Here is a 22,925-nt window from a genome sequence, read left to right as displayed (position 1 = left end):
GGTACTGCTGGCAAGTATACTTCAATCTTGGTATTTTCTTGGCTTCCATCATAGCCTATATTGAGTACAAGTCACAGTCTGAAGTTTTATGAGTGAGTGGCTCAAATCAGTTCTTTAATCCACTGGGTTTGTCTATAGCTTAGACAAAACCAGGGACATTAGCAACTGGTATACCACATATAAGAACTACCTATTGAAGACTGTGACTTGAGTGCATCAACAATGCACACAGATTACTAATACTCAGACAATAAATTAAACTTACCTTGTCTATATGGGTACTGCTGGCAAGTATACTTCAATCTTGGTACTTTCTTGCCTTCTATCACAGCCAAGATTGAGTACAAGTCACAGTCTGAAGATTTATGAGTGAGTGGCTAAAATCAGTTCTTTAATCCACTGGGTTTGTCTTTAGCTTAGACAAAACCAGGGACATTAGCAACTGGTATACCACATACAAGCACTACCTATTGCAGACTGTGACTTGAGTGCATCAACAATGCACACAGATTACTAATAATCAGACAATAAATTAAACTTACCTTCTCTATATGGGTACTACTGGCAAGTATACTTCAATCTTGGTATTTTCTTGGCTTCTATCACAGCCAAGATTGAGTACAAGTCACAGTCTGAAGTTTTATGAGTGAGTGGCTCAAATCAGTTCTTTAATCCACTGGGTTTGTCTATAGCTTAGACAAAACCAGGGACATTAGCAACTGGTATACCACATACAAGCACTACCTATTGCAGACTGTGACTTGAGTGCATCAAAAATGCAAACACATCACTCATAATCAGACAACAAAATAAACTTACCATCTTCCAGTCATGTACCACATACAAGCACTACCTATTGCAGACTGTGACTTGAGTGCATCAACAATGCACACAGGTTACTAATAATCAGACAATAAATTAAACTTACCTTCTCTATATGGGTACTACTGGCAAGTATACTTCAATCTTGGTATTTTCTTGCCTTCTATCACAGCCAAGATTGAGTACAAGTCACAGTCTGAAGTTTTATGAGTGAGTGGCTCAAATCAGTTCTTTAATCCACTGGGTTTGTCTATAGCTTAGACAAAACCAGGGACATTAGCAACTGGTATACCACATACAAGCACTACCTATTGCAGACTGTGACTTGAGTGCATCAAAAATGCAAACACATCACTAATAATCAGACAACAAAATAAACTTACCATCTTCCAGTCATGTACTGCTGGCAAGTATACTTCAATCTTGGTATTTTCTTGGCTTCTATCACAGCCAAGATTGAGTACAAGTCACAGTCTGAACTTTTATGAGTGAGTGGCTCAAATCAGTTCTTTAATCCATTGGGTTTGTCTATAGCATAGACAAAACCAGGGACATTAGCAACTGGTATACCACAATCACTTCCTATTGCAGACTGCGACTTGAGTGCATCAAAAATGCACATGCCTCTCTTGGGGGGACATGCTCGTCATAGTCAACTGAAAATACAAGACATTAAGACAATTAAATAAACTTACATTCTTCCTTATGGGTACTGCTGGCACGTCTACTTCAATCGGTGTTGTTTTTTGGCTTCTATCACAGCCAAGACTGAGTACAAATCACAGTCTGAAGTTTTATGAGTGAGTGGCTCAAATCAGTTACTTAAACCACTGGGTTTGTCTTCAGCTCAGACAAAGCCAGGGACATTAGCAACTGGTATACCACATATAAGAACTACCTATTGCAGACTGTGACTTGAGTGCATCTAAAATGCACACACATCACTAACAATCAGACAATAAAATAAACTTACCTTCTCAATCTGGGTACTGCTGGCAAGTATACTTCAATCTTGGTATTTTCTTGGCTTCTATCACAGCCAAGATTGAGTACAAGTCACAGTCTGAACTTTAATGAGTGAGTGGCTCAAATCAGTTCTTTAATCCATTGGGTTTGTCTGTAGCATAGACAAAACCAGGGACATTAGCGACTGGTATACCACAATCACTACCTATTGCGACTGTGACTTGAGTGCCTCTCTTAGGGGGCCATGCCCATCGTATTCACCTGAAAATACAAGACATTAAAACAATAAAATAAACTCATCATCTTCTATATGGATACTGCTGTCAGGTATACTTCAGTCGGTGTTGTTTCTTGGCTTCTATCACAGCCAAGATTGAGTACAAGTCACAGTCTGAAGTTTTATGAGTGAGTGGCTCAAATCAGTTCTTTAATCCACTGGGTTTGTCTATAGCATAGACAAAACCAGGGACATTAGCAACTGGTATACCACATACAAGCACTACCTATTGCAGACTGTGACTTGAGTGCATCAACAATGCACACACATCACTAATAATCAGACAATAAAATAAACTTACCTTCTCCATATGGGTACTGCTGGCACGTCTACTTCAATCGGTGTTGTTTCTTGGCTTCTATCACAGCCAAGATTGAGTACAAGTCACAGTCTGAACTTTTATGAGTGAGTGGCTCAAATCAGTTCTTTAATCCATTGGGTTTGTCTATAGCATAGACAAAACCAGGGACATTAGCGACTGGTATACCACATACAAGCACTACCTATTGCAGACTGTGACTTGAGTGCATCAAAAATGCACATACATCACTAATAATACGACAATAAAATAAACTTACCTTCTCCATATGGGTATTGCTGGCAAGTATACTTCAATCTTGGTATTTTCTTGGCTTCTATCACAGCCAAGATTGAGTACAAGTCACAGTCTGAACTTTTATGAGTGAGTGGCTCAAATCAGTTCTTTAATCCACTGGGTTTGTCTATAGCATAGACAAAACCAGGAACATTAGCAACTGGTATACCACATACAAGCACTACCTATTGCAGACTGTGACTTGAGTACATCAACAATGTACACGCCTCTCTTAGGGGGCCATGCCCATCGTATTCACCTGAAAATACAAGACATTAAGACAATAAAATAAACTCACCATCTTCTATATGGATACTTCTGTCAGGTATACTTCAGTCGGTGTTGTTTCTTGGCTTCTATCACAGCCAAGATTGAGTACAAGTCACAGTCTGAAGTTTTATGAGTGAGTGGCTCAAATCAGTTCTTTAAACCACTGGGTTGGTCTATAGCGTAGACAAAACCAGGGACATTAGTAACTGGTATACCACATACAAGCACTACCTATTGCAGAATGTGACTTGAATGCATCAACAATTTGTTACAATGCACACACCTTGCTTCGTGGTCCATGGACTACTGTAAATCACTTTTAATTCGCGAGAACTTTATTTTCACGTAATTACGCGAGACAGTGAGCACGCGAAAATTTCATTCTCGCGTATAATAGTATTCCTAAAGATTATACAGAGAAATATTAATAATTCGTGAAAATTATGTCTCGCTTATAATAAAAATTACGACTCTCTCGCGAAAATATGGTGTCGCGAAAATTTAGTGATCTACAGTATCTGAACATTTTGAAATGTCGTTCTAGCAGTTTACCCAAATAATTTCCTTGTTTCTCATACGAAAAAATAATTTAAAAAATTCAAATTCAGCTAATGGTATCATGTATGTGTGTTAAAAACGAAAAACAGATCAAATAATTATGCTAGAGAATAACGTGGTATGGTTTTTTTCGCTTGAAGTGAGGAAGTTCGGGCATTTGTGTTTATTTCATGACAATGCATAAAATTATTAATGATATTTTGATTATTTCCATTTTTATTTTGTGTAAAAATTAAATATAAAATACAAACAATGACATCGAACGCATAAAGATCCCCAAACCTGTTGTTCTCTTTTACATTTCTGTTTTGTAACATCTCCTTCTTTCCATGCATCCAAATCCTTCGAGGCCTACAACTCGATGGAAGTCATGGTAACAGCATCCGGGTTATTTCCACGAGTAACGTTCGGAGCGGATACTGTGTAAAACTCCGGAATCTTAAGATATATTTTAAATTCGCGTCTCAAACATCAAATAATGTCTCAAACGTCAAATATCAAATAATGATAATCAATTACTAGCAAAGTTATACAAGCAACTGATAAATATTCAATATCTTTGCCTTGAAAAATGCACGCAGGTTCAAATGATAGAGTTGCGGAAACTGAAAGTTCAACATTTTGTTCAATGAATGTTCCCATTTCTTTACATATAGTTTTGTCGAACCTGATACGTGGTAAATCTGCATGTTGATTTACTTATCTTCCCTTATTGTGCGTGAAAATATTTTATGCCCGATTAGCATAGCTCAACTGCTCATGTATCATGCATCTCTCTCTATGGGTGTTGTTGATAACCAATGAATAATAACAAGTTAAGGGTTTGTATTGTGATTTCGGAAAATAAAATACATTTATAAATGAAGTTTGCCCCAACACTGAACAAGTGTGTATGAACCAAACCTGTCTAAGTGCTTTCTTCCTTGTGTATTTTGCTTTTTCTATCTCTGCTCCTCTACACCGTCCGCACACTTTCGCGCTCCGTAACTCTTTGTTGACAATAGGATCTACTTCCTTGGTAACCGATTCTCATTCGGAACAAACTCTGTCATTTTCGTATACAAGTGACCCAATATTTCTGAGTATTTCCGAATGCCTCCTTCATATACGAGTTATGTCCCTTTGTTTGATTTTGTTATTGATAGGCCTAAAGTACGCAAGTTGGACTCTTGCAAAGAATTTCCTTCTGTGAAAAAGATCTTCGAAAAATATCGTTGTATGAGCATTCAAACAGTAATTTGATCATGAAGAGCATAACCTATTGAAATTGTTGAAAAGCAAAAAATGGTAATAATACTAAATAAATCTAAAAGAAATTAAAAAAAAAAAAAGATTTTTAGGTTTGCCGGTAATTTATAATTTCAGTAGAATTATATTAGCTTGGTTTTCTTTTTAAATAATTTGAGGAGGCCCAACTGAAAAATTAGCTTTGTTGTAAAGCATAACGCTGATGAGCAACATTAACCCACTCACCCCCCTCTTTTTTTAACCCTCCGTTTCAGATATCTCTCTTCAACAATGTTTTATAAATGATGTGTTAATAGTTTCCAATATAAGATTAATGCAAAGCATCAAATTGATTGCATATAAAATTATTTCAAAGGATTTTTCTAAAATAGAATCCAAATAAGCATAGAATTCTTCAACTAGAAAAAAATTAAAGCATTAGTATTTCAAAACTTTATATAGAGCTAATTATAAAAGAAAGATTTTTCTCCACAACATAAACAGGCCCAGAGACTACATTGAAAATATGCATAAGCTATGATACATTAATGAATAAGATCTCTGGCACCTGATGACAAAAAAATGTTAAAATATTTAACGTGCTTCTTTAATACACTGGGTCTAGATATTTGCCTCGAGATGACCCCCCCCATAAATTTCATACTTTATGTGCCAGGAAATATCAAAAATCGTGTAAAATAAAAAGTCAGATGAACACTGTATTGCAAGTCTTGGCGATTGACCGCGAAATAAATGCAAATTTCAGTACTGTACAGTGAAGAAAAAATAACATTGTGTCGTTGGTAACTGCATGAGCATCCCTGTCGACCGGTTACACCCGCCTTGTGCTTCTTGTCATGATCGGGAAATAACAGAAAAATCCGTTGACAATACAGCACGGACTGGAATTAATGACCTAACAATAGTGTAAAAATCAATTACCTAACAATAGTGTGAAAAATGTTTGTCAACATTTGACATAATGATAGATATTTGCAGAGAAGGTCATTGTACTATGTACCATAGAACTTCATGTATAATAACTGTAAATGAAACCTTTGTTATCCTTGTTTCATTAACTTGTTTGTCAGTGGCTTCCTTCGTTTTAGACATTGTTCGTACAATTGTGTTCGATCTTAACCCTGAGGCATAAATTCAAAATGTAGTTTATAGGGAACTAATTAAAAGAAGTTGGCGATAGAAAAGTTGAAATTATCATGTTTGTTCTTAGGTTACCGTTAGGGGCCTAATTGTTTTAGTAAAATATCCAAATACGAAACTGCTATGTTATACTGTGTATATGTTTTAAAATATAAGATACTGTTTGAAAAACAGAATAAGAATCTTTACCACCACTTGACTGATGATGTGAATAACAAGACAATTAATGATCCGGCACTTAATTAATTGATCAAATATAGGAGCGATCTTTATATAGAGAAGGGGGTGCACGTGCCATTGTATTTTCAAAGTGCCTATAGTCAAAATAAAAAAGAAATTAATAGTAAATTAATGCGTAAATACGAAAAGGAACAAGCAAAATCGAAACAAAAAAAAATTATTAAAAAGAAAAAAATAAAGGAAATCAAGAGAGATAATCACGAAAAAAAAAATCCTCTAATTAATCCTTGAAAACCTTCCCTTTCCATAGTAATATAAAACGAACATAAGCACACACCCCCAAAAAAAGAGTGCGCGCGCGCAAGGGTGTGTGTGGGGGGTGGGGGACACGGTAATTAAATCATTTAATTATACAATATTATGTAAGATTATAAGCTCAACTCAAAATGTCTGGAACTACTGTATTTGTCTTAAATAAAATTAGCAAACTTCAAATCAGAAAATAAAACTAATGCTCATTAGTCAGATTTGAAGTCATCGGTCTTAATTTTCGACTTGAAGTTAACAACATCAGCTAAAATCAAATCAGTTTAATCAAAATTAACATGTTTAGTTTTAATTTATTTCAATAAATTTAGGCAATGAATACAAGACCTTCAATAAGTTTTGAAAATGACCACTTTGATTATCTTCACATTTTATTACGTCAGTTTTCAAACCTCAGAGTGTTGCGCCAATTTAAAGGTGATGGTGTGGATGAGAAGATGCAGAAGTCCGTATGGTTTTCACCGCTTCATCCTTTATGACATTGCTACAGTTTCCTAGATGCTGCATTCATGTTTTTTTCCTGGTTATATGTACAATTGTACATTGACAAAATGCTATTGAAAATATGCTAGTTCCAGTTAACTTGATTCGATTACTTAATCTCTGATAACAAACTTTGGGCATTGAGTCGCCAGTTCTCGGGCTCTTCTGACTAACAGAGAAACAACCGTGTAATATGTAACCCCCACCCCTACACCAAAAACAAAAAACATTGAAATAAATACAGGAGGCCACTTATCTGTAGAGTCCGGAGCTCAGTCGGAAAGGCCAAAGACGCGATTGTCTTCACAGATTACTGAGGTAAACACGTACATGGATTTGTTCATAGACAGTTTTTACTTCTTATGAATAAGCATATATACTATATATATGGTATACTATTTTGGAAAATCTATAAATTGACAACAATAAACAATTTTTTTTCGGACAGTTATAGGCGTGTCTTTTTTTTTTTAACATTAGTATTACGCAAATAATTTTTTGTTTTGCTTTATCGTACATGATTTTTTTTTTCGGCTAACGCACCGGCGCGACGTCACATCTTTGAAGCGCTATTGTGACGTAATTACGTTTATGTCACGAAGGTCCCTTTTCGCTTGAGGCAACTCATATTGATTTAGTTTGTATCGAATTCATACAATTATTTTGAAATCTCATAAGCTTGATTTTTGCAAGGTTATAAAAAAAACCGTCCACTATGGCTAGGGTCTCAGATGAGTTTGCTTTTGATAAAAAAAAATTCAAGCAAATATCATACATCATTCTCAAATTACGGGGAAAAAACAATTCTAACACAATTCTAATGTATTCTTTCCAATTATTTGGATTAAGATCAAATATATCAGTTTAGTATTAAAAAGCTTAAATGCATATGTGACTCTTCCCTTAAAAGGAAGGGGGGGCTATGATTTGAACAAAATTGAATCTAGTCTACCTTAGGATGCTAACCTATTAAAGTAACTGGGACTTTTTCTCCTAAAAGTTTGAACTTTCATTGTGGCCCCACTCTACCCCTGATTTAAACAAAGAAGATGGGGGAATAAGGCGGGCAGAATGCCTATAGTGCGACAGCTAAGAAGTGAAATTTTTAATCTTAATTAAGTCCAAATTTTACTTGATATTTCATCTAATATTAAAGTATACTTTATGTAAAATCTCTACAATTTACAAAAAATCACAAGGACTGAAAATATTTGCCTATGAAAAAGCTTACACACACTAAAAAGAACAAAAACGATCATTTTCTCATACTTAAACAAAATTTTTCAATATGGGTGGGTCTTCTCTCCATTTTTTTGAAAGACGATGCTAAAAGTGTGCAACAAAATACACATTTTTTGGTTTTCAAAAACATGGAGCGAAGACCCACTATACCTTAAAAGTATACTTTTATGACACAACATTAGCATCTTTCCGAGAAATACTTCAAGTCCATCAAGTCGCGGGTCATATCACAAACATGATTTAAATGCCTAAAATCACCATGAGTAGTGTAGCATATTGGTTAACGAGTTAGACTCATAGCAGTATGCTATTGATACGTCGGATTTTTATTGCTAGGGTTCGAATCCCATGAATACCATCTAATAATTTTATGAAAGAAAATTTTTTACGAAATTTGCTCTCAGAAAAGTTTTTTTTTCTCATAATTTCAAAAATTTCAATAATTAGAAGTTAATTTAAATAATCAATTCACATATTTGAATATAATTTCTTAATATCTGACGCTATAGGCATTCTGCCTGCCTTGTTCGCCCATCTTCTTTGAATCTATACTATCTGAGGATGCTTCCATACTCATATGACCAACCAGGGCTTTACTGTTCTTTTCAAGATTTTTCTTATATACTAGTACATGTATTCCTATGTAAACTGATTGTCCAATGTTGCCCCCATCCTACCCCTGGGGGTCATGATTTGAGCTGAACTAAAAACAAAGAACACTCATATTGTTTATGTTCATTAGTATAATTCACAAAGAATAAACTTCAAAGTCTCTCTCTCTTCTATCTCTCCACTCTCTCTCCTCTCTCTCTCTCCCCCCCTCTCTCATGTCTTTGAACTTATTTTCTGAGCATACTGTAATAACAAGTCATGTAGTTCTTTAGCACTGTGGATCTGCTGTCTCACTATGGCCTGATATTGGGGGTATTGCATTATCCTCTGTGTAGTTGGTAGCTCCCCTTTCTCATTGGGGATGTTAACACAGGCAGGGATAAATTTTACTGTGTCTGCATTCAATTGACTACCCTCCAGTGCAAGTCTCTGAGTAAATAGAAAACAAAATTCTTCATCTTCAATTATGTTTATTTACCAGATCCCAGTATATGCCATATGCTTAATTTCTTGAATATATTGTCTGTTTTTATTTAGATACATCTAAATAATGAAAATAATTAAAATGGAATGTTTTTTCTTTCTTTGTTAGAAGAAAAATTAACATTGCAGTTATTGCAGTCAAAAAAAAAATTCTGCAACAGCTGCAGCATTAATTCCATACTTACAACTTAAGGAATATTTTATTGCTTAAATTTACAAGATATGTACCAGGTTTTAACCTTTTACATTGAAATTTAAAACCCATCTGCAACAGATGTTCTTGATTTTAAAAAAAAAAAATTATTTTCCTCTTCCCCTTCAGTAATGTTGGATATTTTTATGGTCAATATCAAAGCATATTAATCACCTTAAATTCTACAATTGAATTTAAATATAGAAAAAAAAATTTCTTGGTCAAATCCTTTTGAAGAAAAAAAATCAAAGAGTGATTCGGAAGTTAAACATACCAAACTAATTTCAACTTGATCACACATTGAATAGAATTCTTCCAAAGATTTTTCAAATTTCTGGAGTTGACTCTCAACACTTGACCTGAAATAACGAGATTTTTTTTTTAATTAAAAATAATAAGGTATTAACAATTCAATGAATATGACTCTAAAAAGTTAAAACTCAACAGCATTTTAGCAAAGATTTTTTAAAAAAGGTTTTAGGATATTGATAATAAAACCAACAATAACTTACATGCTATCCTCAAGCTGTTGTGAATTGTGATGCAAACAGGTGCCGGCAATTTTCATTAAATTCTGAAAATAGTATTAAGAAAACATTCATCATACATGTAGAATGTTCATAAAACATGCATACAATGATAAAAGATTTGAGATTAAATCACAAAATCTTAATTTAATTAAATCTTATCACAAGATTTAAGATCATAATTTTATTACAACATAACTTTATTCACACACACATAATAGGCCATTATCTACACACTGAATTGCCTATGGGTTTTTCATTTGCCCGACAGAGACAAGGAGGAGGGAGGGGAAAACTGAGCAAGACTGAAAGGGAATAATTACTCCTCCAAGGCATCTGATCGAAACTCTGGTATTTTTGGAGGCCTGTGATTGCTCTTCTTCCAGTGAGTTTGTATTGTTCCAATGAACTGATGAGCTTGGTTACCAATGACCAATGATGACATTAAATCCTTACAGATCAGAAATGGAATTGTGTTTTCAGGAGGAAAGGCTCTGATGGGATTGGATTGAATGTGATTTCAATTTAACAATCAGAAAACTTGGCAGAAAATTTGTACAGTGTATGATCACTTGCCTGGCTTAAGACTATAACAAAAGAGGCAAAGAAAAGTGTTATATCCTTTTTTAGCTCACCTGGGCTGAAAGTTCTAGTGAGCTTTTCTGATCACAATTTTTCTGTAGTCTGTCTGTCTCTCCGTCTGTAAACTTTTCACATTTTCAACTTCTCCAGAACTACAAGGCCAATTTCCGCCAAACTTGCCACAAAGCATTTGGGGGGGAGGGGATTCAAGTTTGTTCAAATGAAGGGTCACACCCTCTTTCAAGAGGAGATAATTATGAAATAGTGTAAATTTGGTGTCATGTTTTAAATATCTTCTCAAGAACCACTGGGGCAGGAAAAATGAAACTAATGTATGAGCATCCTTTGGTAATGAAGATTCAAGTTTGTTCAAATCATGACCCATGGGGTGGGGCCACAATGGATGATCAAAGTTTTACATAGGAATATACAGGATAAATCTTTACAAAGCTTCTACTCAAGAACAACAAAGATGTGATTGATCATATTTATTTGGAAGCATCCTCAGGTAGTGTAGATTCCACTTTTTCAAATCATGACCCCTGTGAATGCATGGTGTGGGGCCACAATGGACGATCAAAGTTTTACATGGGAGTACATCGGAAAAATCTATAAAAATCTTCACAAGAAAGCCACAAAAGGTCATATTCATATGGAAGCATCCTCAGGTAGTGCATATTTATATATGGATGCTCAAAGTTATATAGGAAAAAATCTTTTAAAATCTCAAGAACAACAAAGCCATGACTGGTCATATATATAATAAAGCATTCTAAGATAGTGTAGATTCAAATTTGTTCAAATCATGACCCCATGGGAGTAGGGTGAGACCAAAATAAAGTTCAAACTTATAAGGAGTCAAACAAGTTTGTATTAAGTATCTTTAGTTTGTGTAGATTTAAGTTAATTTAAATCATACCCCCCCTTTTTTTAAGGATAGGTACTAGGAACCAGTTCTGCATTTAAGCTTTTAAATGATGGATTGATTTTTGCTTATTCCTAGCCACAGTAATCAGGTGAGTGATGTGGCATATGGGCCTCTTGTTCTTGTTACTTTATGATTTATATTGTTACTTACTACCAAAGATTCTTTCAATCTGGGTAAGAGTAACTTAAATCTGTAGATAGGGTCACATTCTGCCTGGTTGGCAGGTTGTTGTGCTGCTGCGCTCTGCGGATGCTGAACATTTGCCTGAGCTCCTCCTGTTTGTCGCAGGTGCTCGACTGAGGACGCCATCTTGAACATTGGATACCAAACCCGAGGTATAACCCAACCGAAATGTGCTTAAAAAAATTAAAAAGATAATTACAACAAATGTTTTGTTTATAATAAGACAATGAAATTTATATTTGATATTTTATGAGATCATGAAAAAAATTATAATGTGCATAATATAATATATTATTTTTCGCTGAACCATTCCTTTAATATTCAGGGTAGTTTGGGTTATTAGCCTAACCATTAATGAAAATGTGAAAGGAAACTAAAAGAGCTAACAAAAATGCCTCCAACAGTACAAACAGGTCCTAGAGAGGACAGAGACAGAAAAAGACCTGGTCAAGAGAGAAGGTACTGTTAGAGAATAAGCATTAAAAACTGAAATTTTACTTTGTTTCATGACTTTATTTTAAAGCTTTCTATTCTCTGTCATTTATCACCCTAAACAATGGGAGTAAACCCTTATTTACAGAAAAATACCTACAAGTCTATAAGATTTATAGGATTTGTTTATCCCATGGTTTCATACTTTGAAAAGAATACCTTGTGCTTTCAGATCAGAGTTGGTATGCAGAGTGAAATATAACAACACACTACCAGACATACCATTTGACCCTAAATTCATTACATACCCATTCGAAACAAACAGGTAAGGTAGAGCTGTTATATGCATTGAAATATTGCAAGTCTCAAATATTCTGTTCACTCTTGCAGATGTTAGTAATTTACAAGTCTAATTTGTAACATACACAGTGATTGCCACATTATCTCTGAGCATGCTGAGTAGTGAGTACCTAATTCGAGATTCTTCTGACTCTAACCCCCGCTTTTATATTATGACTCCCCCGCACAAGTCATAATATAAAAGCGGGGGTTAGAGTCAGAGGAATCTCGGATTAGTGAGTACCCAGAAGCGAACACCCCACATTACTCTTCAAAATATTTTTTGATTTGTTTCTTGTTTGATATACCTAGTAATAAATGTAAACATTGGTTTAATATTTAACTACTCGTGACAAAAAGTGCCTTTATTGGGCTTATATAACCATGCCAATAAAGAGAACATATCAAATCAATGTACATTACGTCCAATAGACAACTTTCACATACACAGAAGTTATTTTTGTGGTGATTCTTCAATCATATTTGCAATATTTTTCAATCATATGGTACAATTAGCAACTTGTTCAATCAGACCAGACCAAATTGACTTGTCCAATCAAAAAATAAACTGGACACGGACAACAGAAGGACAGATGCTAATGTTGAACCTTGAAGTTGGCATGCATAAACAGATATGGTACCTGTAATTATGATTATGTAAAAGCAAAATAATTTGTCCCTGGCATATGAGAATTTAGATGCATGTTTTAATGTATATTGATATATAATAACAAAAACATAAAATTTATATTTTCCTTTACTCTTAGATTTGTGGAATACAAACCAACATCATTGGAGCGCAGCTATAAATATGACCTTTTAACTGAGCATGACCTTGGTGTCACGATTGACTTGATTAACCCGGATACTTACAGGATAGAACCAGGAGGTCTGCTATATTAAATTGTTTTTAAATTTTTGTTGCCTGTTAAGTTCATGTAAGAAAGATAAGGCCATAATAAATAAATTGCTAGATTCTCATCCGAATTTTTTTAAAAATCGAGGCGGGCGGGTGGCTTTTATTTTATATTTTTTATTTTTTCAATTTTGCAGATTTTTTAATGACCCCTGGTCAATCGGTGTAATTTTATCTACAATACCCGAATAAAAGTCATAGTAGAGGTTCAATTATCTCTTACTTCACATCATCACCAATCTTTTTCAACCAATGACCCTTGTTTAAAATATAAACGCATGTATTACAGCAATTACCATCTTTTCAGCTGTGAAAATCATGTCGACTTTCGCGGGATTTAAAACGAGAGTAGAATGGTAGATGAATACTGATCCCGATCAGAATTAAGACGAAGAAAAACAGAAATAAAAAAAATCGAGGCGGGGGTATAAAATCAGGGCGGGCAGGGATGAGAATCTAGGAATATTTTTATTATGGCCTAAACAAAAGCGCTTTACTGTCTTGGGAAACCTTTTGGGAAAGATCCATTATTGCATGATTATGTAAGAAAAACCATGATTGAAATTAATTATTGCTATTACAATTTACAAATGAATTAATATCTGAATGCCTATAAATTTTACCAAAAAGACTGGTGAAGGGGGAAAAAATCATCTTTTTCAGTCTTGTGTATGTACTTCAAATTTTAAAAAATATCAACCATGCTTCCTGAAATGAAAACAGTTTGATAAAATAGGGGGAGATTAATGCTATACATGATAAATAAATTGAATTGTAATTTCAGTGTACTTAGACCCAGAAGATGAAAGACTACTGGAAGAGGACCTTAACACACCCACAGATTCCAAGAGGTTTGAGTGATTAAAGTTTGTCCTTGACTATCCTCAGTATACATAGAATAAGTAGATCAATATTGGTAACTTACAGGGGTAAAACTTATTCTAATTAGCATATTGTTTGTCCTTTTGCAGATCTCGACATCACAATACAAATGTGTCCTGGTTACGAAAAACTGAATATATCTCCACAGAATACAACAGATTTACACAAAAATCAGATAACTCAGAAAGAAAGTAAGTAGTTATTATCATATATATTTTATGTACTTATCAAATTCATTTGAAAACATGCTTTTGTGTAAACCAATGAAGTAAGTGCATGTATATATTAGTATATTTTATAAATACATCTATAATTGCAGTCTAAATCCAATTTTAGTTTTTAACACCGATGATGAATTGTTTATACACCTGTAGTAGTAAATTATTGAAAAATGAAATCTGTTTTATAGAGTTGGATTTAAGATAAAACAGATTATGAAAGATGAAGACATTTACAAAGATAGAGCAAGTCAGATACAGGCCATTGATAAAACATTTGAACAGGCTAAGGAAGAGGTGAGAATGCTGTTTTCATTAAGACAATAAGTTTGAAATATTTAGTTTTTGACATATACATCTAAGCACCGGTAAATGTATTTGAAAATGAATTCATGCAAAGGAATACATGAATATGAGGAGTTTTAAGGAACTGAGTTTTATTTTTCTGTTGATAGATAACTAAACATTACAGTAAGCCTGGTGTGACCCCTGTCGAAGTGTTGCCTGTGTTCCCAGACTTTGATGTAAGTTTATTAATTGAAGTATGTTATAGTTCATGTATTTTTGTGAGCCACATATATTCAATTTACGTATGAATAGTGTACAAATGTGGAAGTTTCACTGCAAAATAAATTGCTGGAAATAGAATAAAACATTTACATTTACTAATTTACATTGTAGCTATGGAAACACCCATTTGCCCAGGTCATATTTGATTCTGACCCAGCACCTAAAGGTCGACCTCAACCTGCTCAGATGGAAGAAATGTCACAGGCCATGATCAGGTTTGTTTGATTACTATAAATCACTTCTAGGGGAAGGTGGTAGTGATTTTCAAAATAACTTCAAATACTATAAAATCACAGATTTTTGGGGGGTGAAATTTTTGTAGTTTCATGAAAAACTCTTGGTTCGTGGGGATTTGATTTTGTGGATGAAGAATTATTGAATAGTTATGTATGTAATAATTTACATTTTGTGGTGGACATGAATTCATGGGTCTCTTCATACCTTGAAAACAACGAAAATTAAACCCCTACAAAATTTGTGATTTCACAGTAGACAGCTGTTTTACATAAAGCTCACCTGTGCTGAAAGCTCAAGCAAGCTTTCCTGATCAAATTTTGTTCAGCGTCCCCTGTCTGTCTACATCGCTTTAAAAACTGTTCATATTTTTGAATTCTGAAGAACACTCGGTTATTTTCAAACAAACTTGCCACAACGCATTCTAGGTTAAGGGGATTCAGGTTGCTTTAAATGAAGGACCAATTTTTCTTAGTTAAGAAAATTCAATTATGTCTCTCAAAAAATTTATGAAGAACCACTGGGGCCAGAAAAGATGATACTTAATTTACATTTAGTTAAATCAGATTAATAAATTGTTGAAAAAATGACAACATGCATGCATTAGCTGAGCATAACATTGATATTTACATATTATATTCTTTCAGAGGTGCAGTAGATGAAAACAATGAGCAGTTTGTAGCCTACTTCTTGCCAACAGAGGAGACTCTGAACAAGAGGAAGAGGGATGCAGAGGAGGGCATTGATTACAATGCTGACGATGAGTAAGGCTCCAAGATTATAGATTAATTTTGGTCACACTTTTTTGCTCTCATTGATAACTTTGAATAAATAAGGTCATGTTCCATGGATATATTGCATCGTAGGTTTACTAACTATTATTATTTTTAGGTACGACTACACATTGGCCAGGGAGTACAACTGGAATGTTAAAAACAAACTTTCCAGAGGATACGAGGAAACATATTTCTTTGTCTTCAGGGAGGATGGAATGTATTACAATGAGCTGGAAACTAGGTAACTAATACATGTGATAAATTGGACGTAGATGAGATATCTGTCCTCTTTTGTTTGTTGAATTTTCATGTAAGTTGCTCTTATGTAAAGGAACTACAAAGGAGATAAAATTGTCTAGTAGGTTTTGATGAGACTTTCTTCCTTTAAATTCAGGGTCCGCTTGAGTAAGAGAAGAAAGGTGGGAGGTGCCCAGATGGCGAAGTCACGTTTAATTGTTAAACATAGAGAACTGAATGAAAGAGAAATAGCAGCACAGGTAATACGGCCTTCTGTGGCCTTTATTTACAGTTACATTGTACATTACATAACGGATACAAAGGCACCAATGTTGATAAATTGAGTTCTTGGTGGGTTTTTTTTTTGATCATTTTTTATGTTTAAATAAAATGAAATGATCTCTTTCTCGATTTTATGGTAGAATTTTAAGGGTCATAAAGGCATGTATGTAATTACAATGTATATAAATTTACAAATGAAATCGTGTTTTTAATCCCAATTAACATATATAATGTTGACTGATAGAATGCTCGACTGACGATGTTAGAGCCACAACAAGAAGAGGAGGAAGAAGAAGAGGTACAGGAGGAGCAACTGGCAGGATCAGGTTAGTTAATCAGTTAATTAATCAGTTGTTGATTAGTTAATCATATGACAGTTTGGTCAGTTATTTAACTTTATGCATAAGAATTGGAAATAAGTGATAAAAATTGTCAAGTATTCGGTAACTATTCAGTAATAAAATAGTCAAACCTGTCTATACATTAACTATAAAAATATAATTGTTTTTAATTGCTTTTTAACAACAGTATAATGATAACCTCTGATTTATTTTTAGATGAAGAATTCCACAGTGGAAGTGAGGCAGGAAGTGTTAAATCCAGTGGCAGCCGCCGCAGCAGGTCAAGGTCAAGGTCACGCAGTGGCAGCCGCAGTCCGTCTCGCAGCAGGAGTGGCAGCAGAAGCAGCAGTCGATCGTCACGTAGTCGCAGCAGGAGTGGGAGCAGAAGTCCCTCCCCCGCACGGAGTGAGAGTGATCGGGGCAGCGAGAGTGACCGCGCCAAGAAGGAGGAAGAAGAAATCTTTGGATCTGCCAGCAGTTCTGATGAAAATTAAGACAGTTCAGCAAAAATGTCAAAGGGGGTAAAAGTTCAGGGGCGCAGTAGCCATTTAAATACTGTTATTACTGAAAAACATTTTTTTTGTTTTTTCTTAAGGTTAGAGATGCTTTTTCCCAATTTTTTTTGAGACTCCTTTAAAGTTCATGTACAATATGATAAGTCAATGCTGTCATACTCTGGAGAAAAAGCTGCAAAGAAAATTTGTATTTTTAGGACTTTTCGGAATAGTAGATAATTTTGCTGTACATTTTAAATTCATTATCATGTTCATTATATCATGCATCTCCATGTATTGTGCGTCTCATGGCTGTAAATAAATGATATACTTGTACATTTTGTTTGTTAATTAATTTGATAATTGATCCCTGTGAGGTATGAAGAGGTCCATGAGGGTCATGTCCACCTTAAATGTACAAATTCATATACATGTATATAAATGCAACAATTCCTCTTCTACAAAATCTTATTCCCCCCAACCCCCTTTTTTTGCAAACTTAAAAAATTGACTACACAGAACCAGATAATGGACCAAGTTAAAGTTTTGGCTGCAGGTCTATTACCAAGAAACTAGAAGGCCCATCTTAACCAAACTTGCATAGATGATGTTTCAAGGAATGAACACTCTCAAACTTGCTTCAGATGCTGGGTTTGCATTGCATTTTCTTGATGGTGACTAGTTAGAAGTTTTAAAATAAGTCTATTTCCCAAGTAACTGCAATAACTATCAGATCAAAATTTCATAAATTTTACATCTTGGGATGTAAACTTTTAGATTACTAGTATTGGTTTAAAGGTGCATGGACACCGATTTGAAGTTAATATCTTCTGTATAATATTACGACTTATATATTTTGATAGCATTTCACACAAAAATATACTGTGTACAAGATTATTTCCGCCCCCTATTATTTTTCCTCTTTCACTCTTACAAACAATTCTGCCCCGTTTTAAATTCGCCCATTCACAGTTTTGTTTAAGAAATAATACTGTGTTCTTTTAATTCGCCCACCTGTAAGTAGGACGAAAGGGACGAAAATAAAATGGGGGCGAAAATTCCCTGTATACAGTATTACAAATCTTGTTTCATCTAAAAGTTATCAAAACTTCAAATTTTTAGACGGGTTAGATTGATACATCCTTGCATTTTCACAAATTTTAATTCTGTTCTAAATACTAAGAAAAATTGGCAATCTTGTGTATAAATGAAAAATATTAAAACTTTAATCCAGAAAATTCAGAGTAGAAATGTTCGAAAGCAAAACATACACACAGTATATTGTCAGTCCGTGCAGTTGTGGTGAGTAGAATTTAACAATTGAACGCACCCGGTGAATCGTAAACATCAACAATAACAGAGCTCGTCCTGTTTATAAAAATTATACGTTTCACGGGTGCGATCAATTTGCTAAACGCTGCACAGAACACTTAGCGCGGAATGACGATACTTGTGAAGGGGTTTTGCTTTCTAACTTTTCTACTCTGATTATAATTATTTTTCTGGATTAAAGTTTCAATATTTTTCATTAATACACAACACGATTGCGACTTTTCCTAAGTATTAAGAATATAGAAGTAAAATGTGTGAGAGTGCAAGGATGTGTTACTCAAACCCGTCCAAAAATTTGAAGTTTCAATAACCTTTAAGATGAAATTAAATTGTTAATATATTTTTGTGTGAAGTGCTATTACAATGTATAATTCTTGATATTATACAGAGATTATTAATGTGTCCATGCACTTTTAATGTGTGACTTTGCCTTACATAAAGACAAACATTCGTTGAGGTGAGCTCTGTAATCTCCGATTACCTATGTTTATAAAGACTTTTAATGTGTCCATAAATTTTGAAAAGTCGGAGCTTGGGCTTTCAGATTTAACATGCATATTTTAGTGTCAAGTCCTTTCCCTATGTGTCTTAATTTTGACCTTGGAATCTGGCCCACTTTTTTAAAACTTTAATTCGGGCAATAACTGCTGAACAATTACTTTTATGGCTTTTATACTATAAATCACTAAATTTCTGCGACACCTTATTTTTGCGAGATAGTCATTGATTCTTTATTAGCGAGACATAATTTTCATGAATTGTTGTTATTCCTCTATATAATCGTAAGGAATACTTAAGTCTTTTATACGCGAGAATGAAATATTCGCGAGCTCATTGTTTCGCATAATTACGCTAAAATAAAGTGTTTCACGTGTTTATTTCCTTGTGACAAGAATTTCCTTAGCATCCGTAACATTTTAATTTGATTTTGCTAATCCCATTTTTTAATATAGCATAAGCCTATGAAAATAAAACTGCGAAGGAGGGGGGTTGGGGTGAAAACGTTTCAACTCGCATCGATAACACAAAAGAAAAAAAGCACAGTGACTCAGAAAAAAACAGAACAAAACAGACAAACAAATCCTTTGATTCGTGTTAAAATGACTTAGTTTGCGTGAATAAGCACTGAAATTTACGAAATTACTCGGTTTTGCACGGTTTATAAATATTTTCGTTACATTACACCTCATAAAAGCACAGGTACTTTATGTGTTAAACCTTTTTCTTCATTGAAAAAAATTCTATATACTGTATGGCAAGTCAAACGTTGCAATATTAGATCTTTTCCATTTGTATTGTAAAAATTTCCATTTGTATTCTATAATTTTCCATTTGTATTGTATAATTTTTTATTTGCATTGTATAATTTTTCATTTGCATTCTATAATTTTTCATTTGCATTCTATATTTTTCATTTGCATTGTATAATTTTTCATTTGCATTGTATATTTTTCATTTATATTGTAAAAAAAATCATTTGTATTGTATAATTTTTCATTTGTATTCTATATTTTCCATTTGTATTGTATAATTTTTCATTTGCATTATATCCGAGGGATAGTTTATTTTGGTTTGTTACGAAGGATTTCATTGGTTTAATCTAATCATATACAGTGGGGCCTCATTTATCCGGACGCTTTGCTTCCTTGTAAAGTCCGGATATGTGAAGCGTCCGGATATCTGAATTACCAGTTAAACAAGACAAAGTAACATTAAAAATTTCTGTTCCCATGACAAGTCGTCCGGATACTGAAGCATCCGGATATCTGCAGGTCCACTGTATCGGATTTGGTAATACCCGAGATATATGTTCCGGGAAGTTTACACGTGTTATCCAGTCTGAGCATAGACTGGCTTGCCTGTCTGATCCTCGATATACAGACATGTGACCAGTAATGTAAAGGGCCGCGCTCATTGGCTATCAATTATAACGGCCGATGTCTCTGCACTCTGTCGCATAGGCGTCGAAACCGGGGGGGGGGCTAGAGGGGGGCCTAGCTAGCCCCCCACTTTTTTTGCAAAAGTAGACATTATATAGGCATTGAAAATTGGGATTTACCTTTTTTGGTTGGTTTAGTCCCAACCCCACCCCACTTTCGATTAGCCCCCCCCCCCACTTTCAATTTGCTTCCGACACCCATACTGTGATCTGTTTTTGTTTCCCCGAGACGGAAACCAAAACAGATCACAGCATGGGCGTCGGAAGAAAATTGAAAGAGGGGCTAATCGAAAAAAGGGGGGGGGGCTAAACCAACCAAAAAAAGGTAAAAAGGCACTCTCATAGGCGTCGGAACCGGGGGGGGGGGGGGCTTCATAACAAACGAAATAAACAATCCCTCGGATACAATACAAATAAAAAATTATACAATACAAATGAAAAATTATACAATGCAAATGAAAAATTATACAATGCAAATGAAAAATTATACAATGCAAATGGAAAATATAGAATACAAATGAAAAATTATACAATACAAATTTAAAATTATAGAATACAAATGGAAAATTATAGAATACAAATAAAAATTGTACAATACAAATGAAAAATTATACAATACTAATGGAAAATTATACAATACAAATATAAAATTATACAATACAGATGGAAAATTATACAATGTACAATACAAATAAAAATTATACAATACAAATGGAAAAGATCGAATATTGCAACGTTTGACTTGCCATATAAAAGTACCTAAAATTCTTATAAATGTGACATATACCTATCTTCGGAAGAGTAGTCTTTCTCTATGCTCTATAGCTACATACGTTGCTGTACATGTATTTTAAACGCAACAGAAAATGCATGATTCCCTCGTTCCTAACCACAGGCACTTGTTTCTGTAATAAATTTTTGACCCATAGTATAATTATACTATGGGTTAAAATTTATTCCCGAAACAAGTGCCTGTGTTCCTTACTGATGAATACTTCGTACATGAGAGAATGCAACATCTTGGAGTTACTTGCCCTTGAGCGAGTGAGTATTGTTTTGTTTTATGTATCCGCAAAAAAGTTTTTTTGTCAGTGTATTGACCTTTTTGTTGTAATAAAGCGTTTATGGTTTTAATAAACAGATATTTTGCACTTCAAGCACAACGGTTTGGTACGGTCGTTATGCCGAAGCTAATCCCATCTTGATCAGCGACATTGTCCAATGAAGAGCGAAAACCATCGACACCAAAAAAGATGACGTTTATTGTGGTTTATTCACCAATTAAAAGACCATATCATGATGGTTGAAGAATATCTTCTTTCATTTGGGCTTAAAGAAGTGAACTTAATTAGTTCGGCGATTGGTAAACAATTACTCTACATCTTTAAAAAACGCCAATTACGTGTCATAAGATGGGTAAAACGTGCAAACCATACACGGATATGCAAATAAGTTTGGTCAGTAATGAAGTTTGAATAGATTTCCTGTTCCTATCGGGTAGCTCGTATACGTGGTTTAAATGTTGATTTCTTCATAGGATATCCTTACGTCGATCCTTTTTTGTGTCGTCATTAAAGAGGGGTTAAAAGTTGACACTCCCGGAGACATAAAAGCGAGTTTTGTGCCAAAAGCATATCGAATGACAGGACTGGCAACACCTCGGCTATGATATACTAGGCATGTGTAATGCATTTTATGCTCCTGAAGATCGTGGTCCGCCCGTCTATCTGTAACGTTGTAGATAGGTCACAGACTTCCTGTGGCTTTTATAACTCTTAGAGTTTATGTAAGATACGGGCATCCCCAACTATATGAGTACATTTGCTAAGGGTATCCTGGTAGTTTGTGCAGGAATTATTGTTTAAATCATAACCTCGTCACATAAGCTTAGGATCTTTTGTTTTTAGCATTTCTTCGATCAGAATAACACGCAATAAGTCTAATAAGAAGGAGTTGGCAGCTTGTTAGACAAAGTTTTCAAAATATAGGAAGCAAAGTCTCATCTTCGCTATAGAGAATCTTTGGTATCGGCTTCAAACCAAAAGTTAAATCAAAGTAAAATGTGTATGTTAAGTTGTAAACAATGTGTATGTTTGGTGAAAAAAAACGAATTGAATGTACGGTTTGAGAGATACATGTACACGCTTTTCAACTCTTTTGCACTATTTGTCGTTTAAAGTACTTTCAATGCATTTTTAAAGGTTTCTCGACCAAATTCCTTAAAATGTATTCATGCGCTGTATGTTCTTTTTATTTGAAATATAGATATACATTGTAATAATAGTATATTTTATCTTGAATAAATGAACACGTCAGA

General features: G+C 34.3%; 2 protein-coding genes across 2 annotated transcripts; one reads left to right on the top strand and one right to left on the bottom strand.

Moving 5' to 3' along the window:
• Positions 1-8,831: 8,831 nt before the first annotated feature.
• On the bottom strand, positions 8,832-11,781 carry LOC134279240 (mediator of RNA polymerase II transcription subunit 29-like). The gene is made up of 4 exons (XM_062761596.1): positions 11,584-11,781; positions 9,909-9,970; positions 9,671-9,755; positions 8,832-9,149 (listed from the first exon to the last, which is right to left on the bottom strand). The coding sequence occupies exons 1-4, from the start codon at positions 11,749-11,751 to the stop codon at positions 8,934-8,936; spliced, it is 531 nt and encodes a 176-aa protein (XP_062617580.1). The 5' UTR covers positions 11,752-11,781; the 3' UTR covers positions 8,832-8,933.
• Positions 11,782-11,929: 148 nt separating this feature from the next.
• Positions 11,930-17,673, top strand: LOC134279239 (RNA polymerase II-associated factor 1 homolog). The gene is made up of 13 exons (XM_062761595.1): positions 11,930-12,075; positions 12,281-12,373; positions 13,155-13,276; positions 14,088-14,154; positions 14,275-14,376; positions 14,595-14,700; positions 14,859-14,927; positions 15,085-15,188; positions 15,855-15,971; positions 16,099-16,224; positions 16,378-16,480; positions 16,747-16,828; positions 17,060-17,673. Exons 1-13 carry the CDS (start codon positions 12,008-12,010, stop codon positions 17,335-17,337), a joined length of 1,437 nt encoding a protein of 478 aa, XP_062617579.1. The 5' UTR covers positions 11,930-12,007; the 3' UTR covers positions 17,338-17,673.
• The last annotated feature ends 5,252 nt before the right edge of the window (positions 17,674-22,925 follow it).

This window comes from Saccostrea cucullata, unplaced genomic scaffold, assembly GCF_032062105.1.
Source record: "Saccostrea cucullata isolate Sc308-1 unplaced genomic scaffold, CSIRO_AGI_Scuc_v1 ctg604, whole genome shotgun sequence".
NCBI lineage: Eukaryota > Metazoa > Mollusca > Bivalvia > Ostreida > Ostreidae > Saccostrea > Saccostrea cuccullata.
The sequence above is the reverse complement of the archived record's forward strand: the minus strand, read 5'-3'. Positions and strand labels throughout refer to the sequence as shown.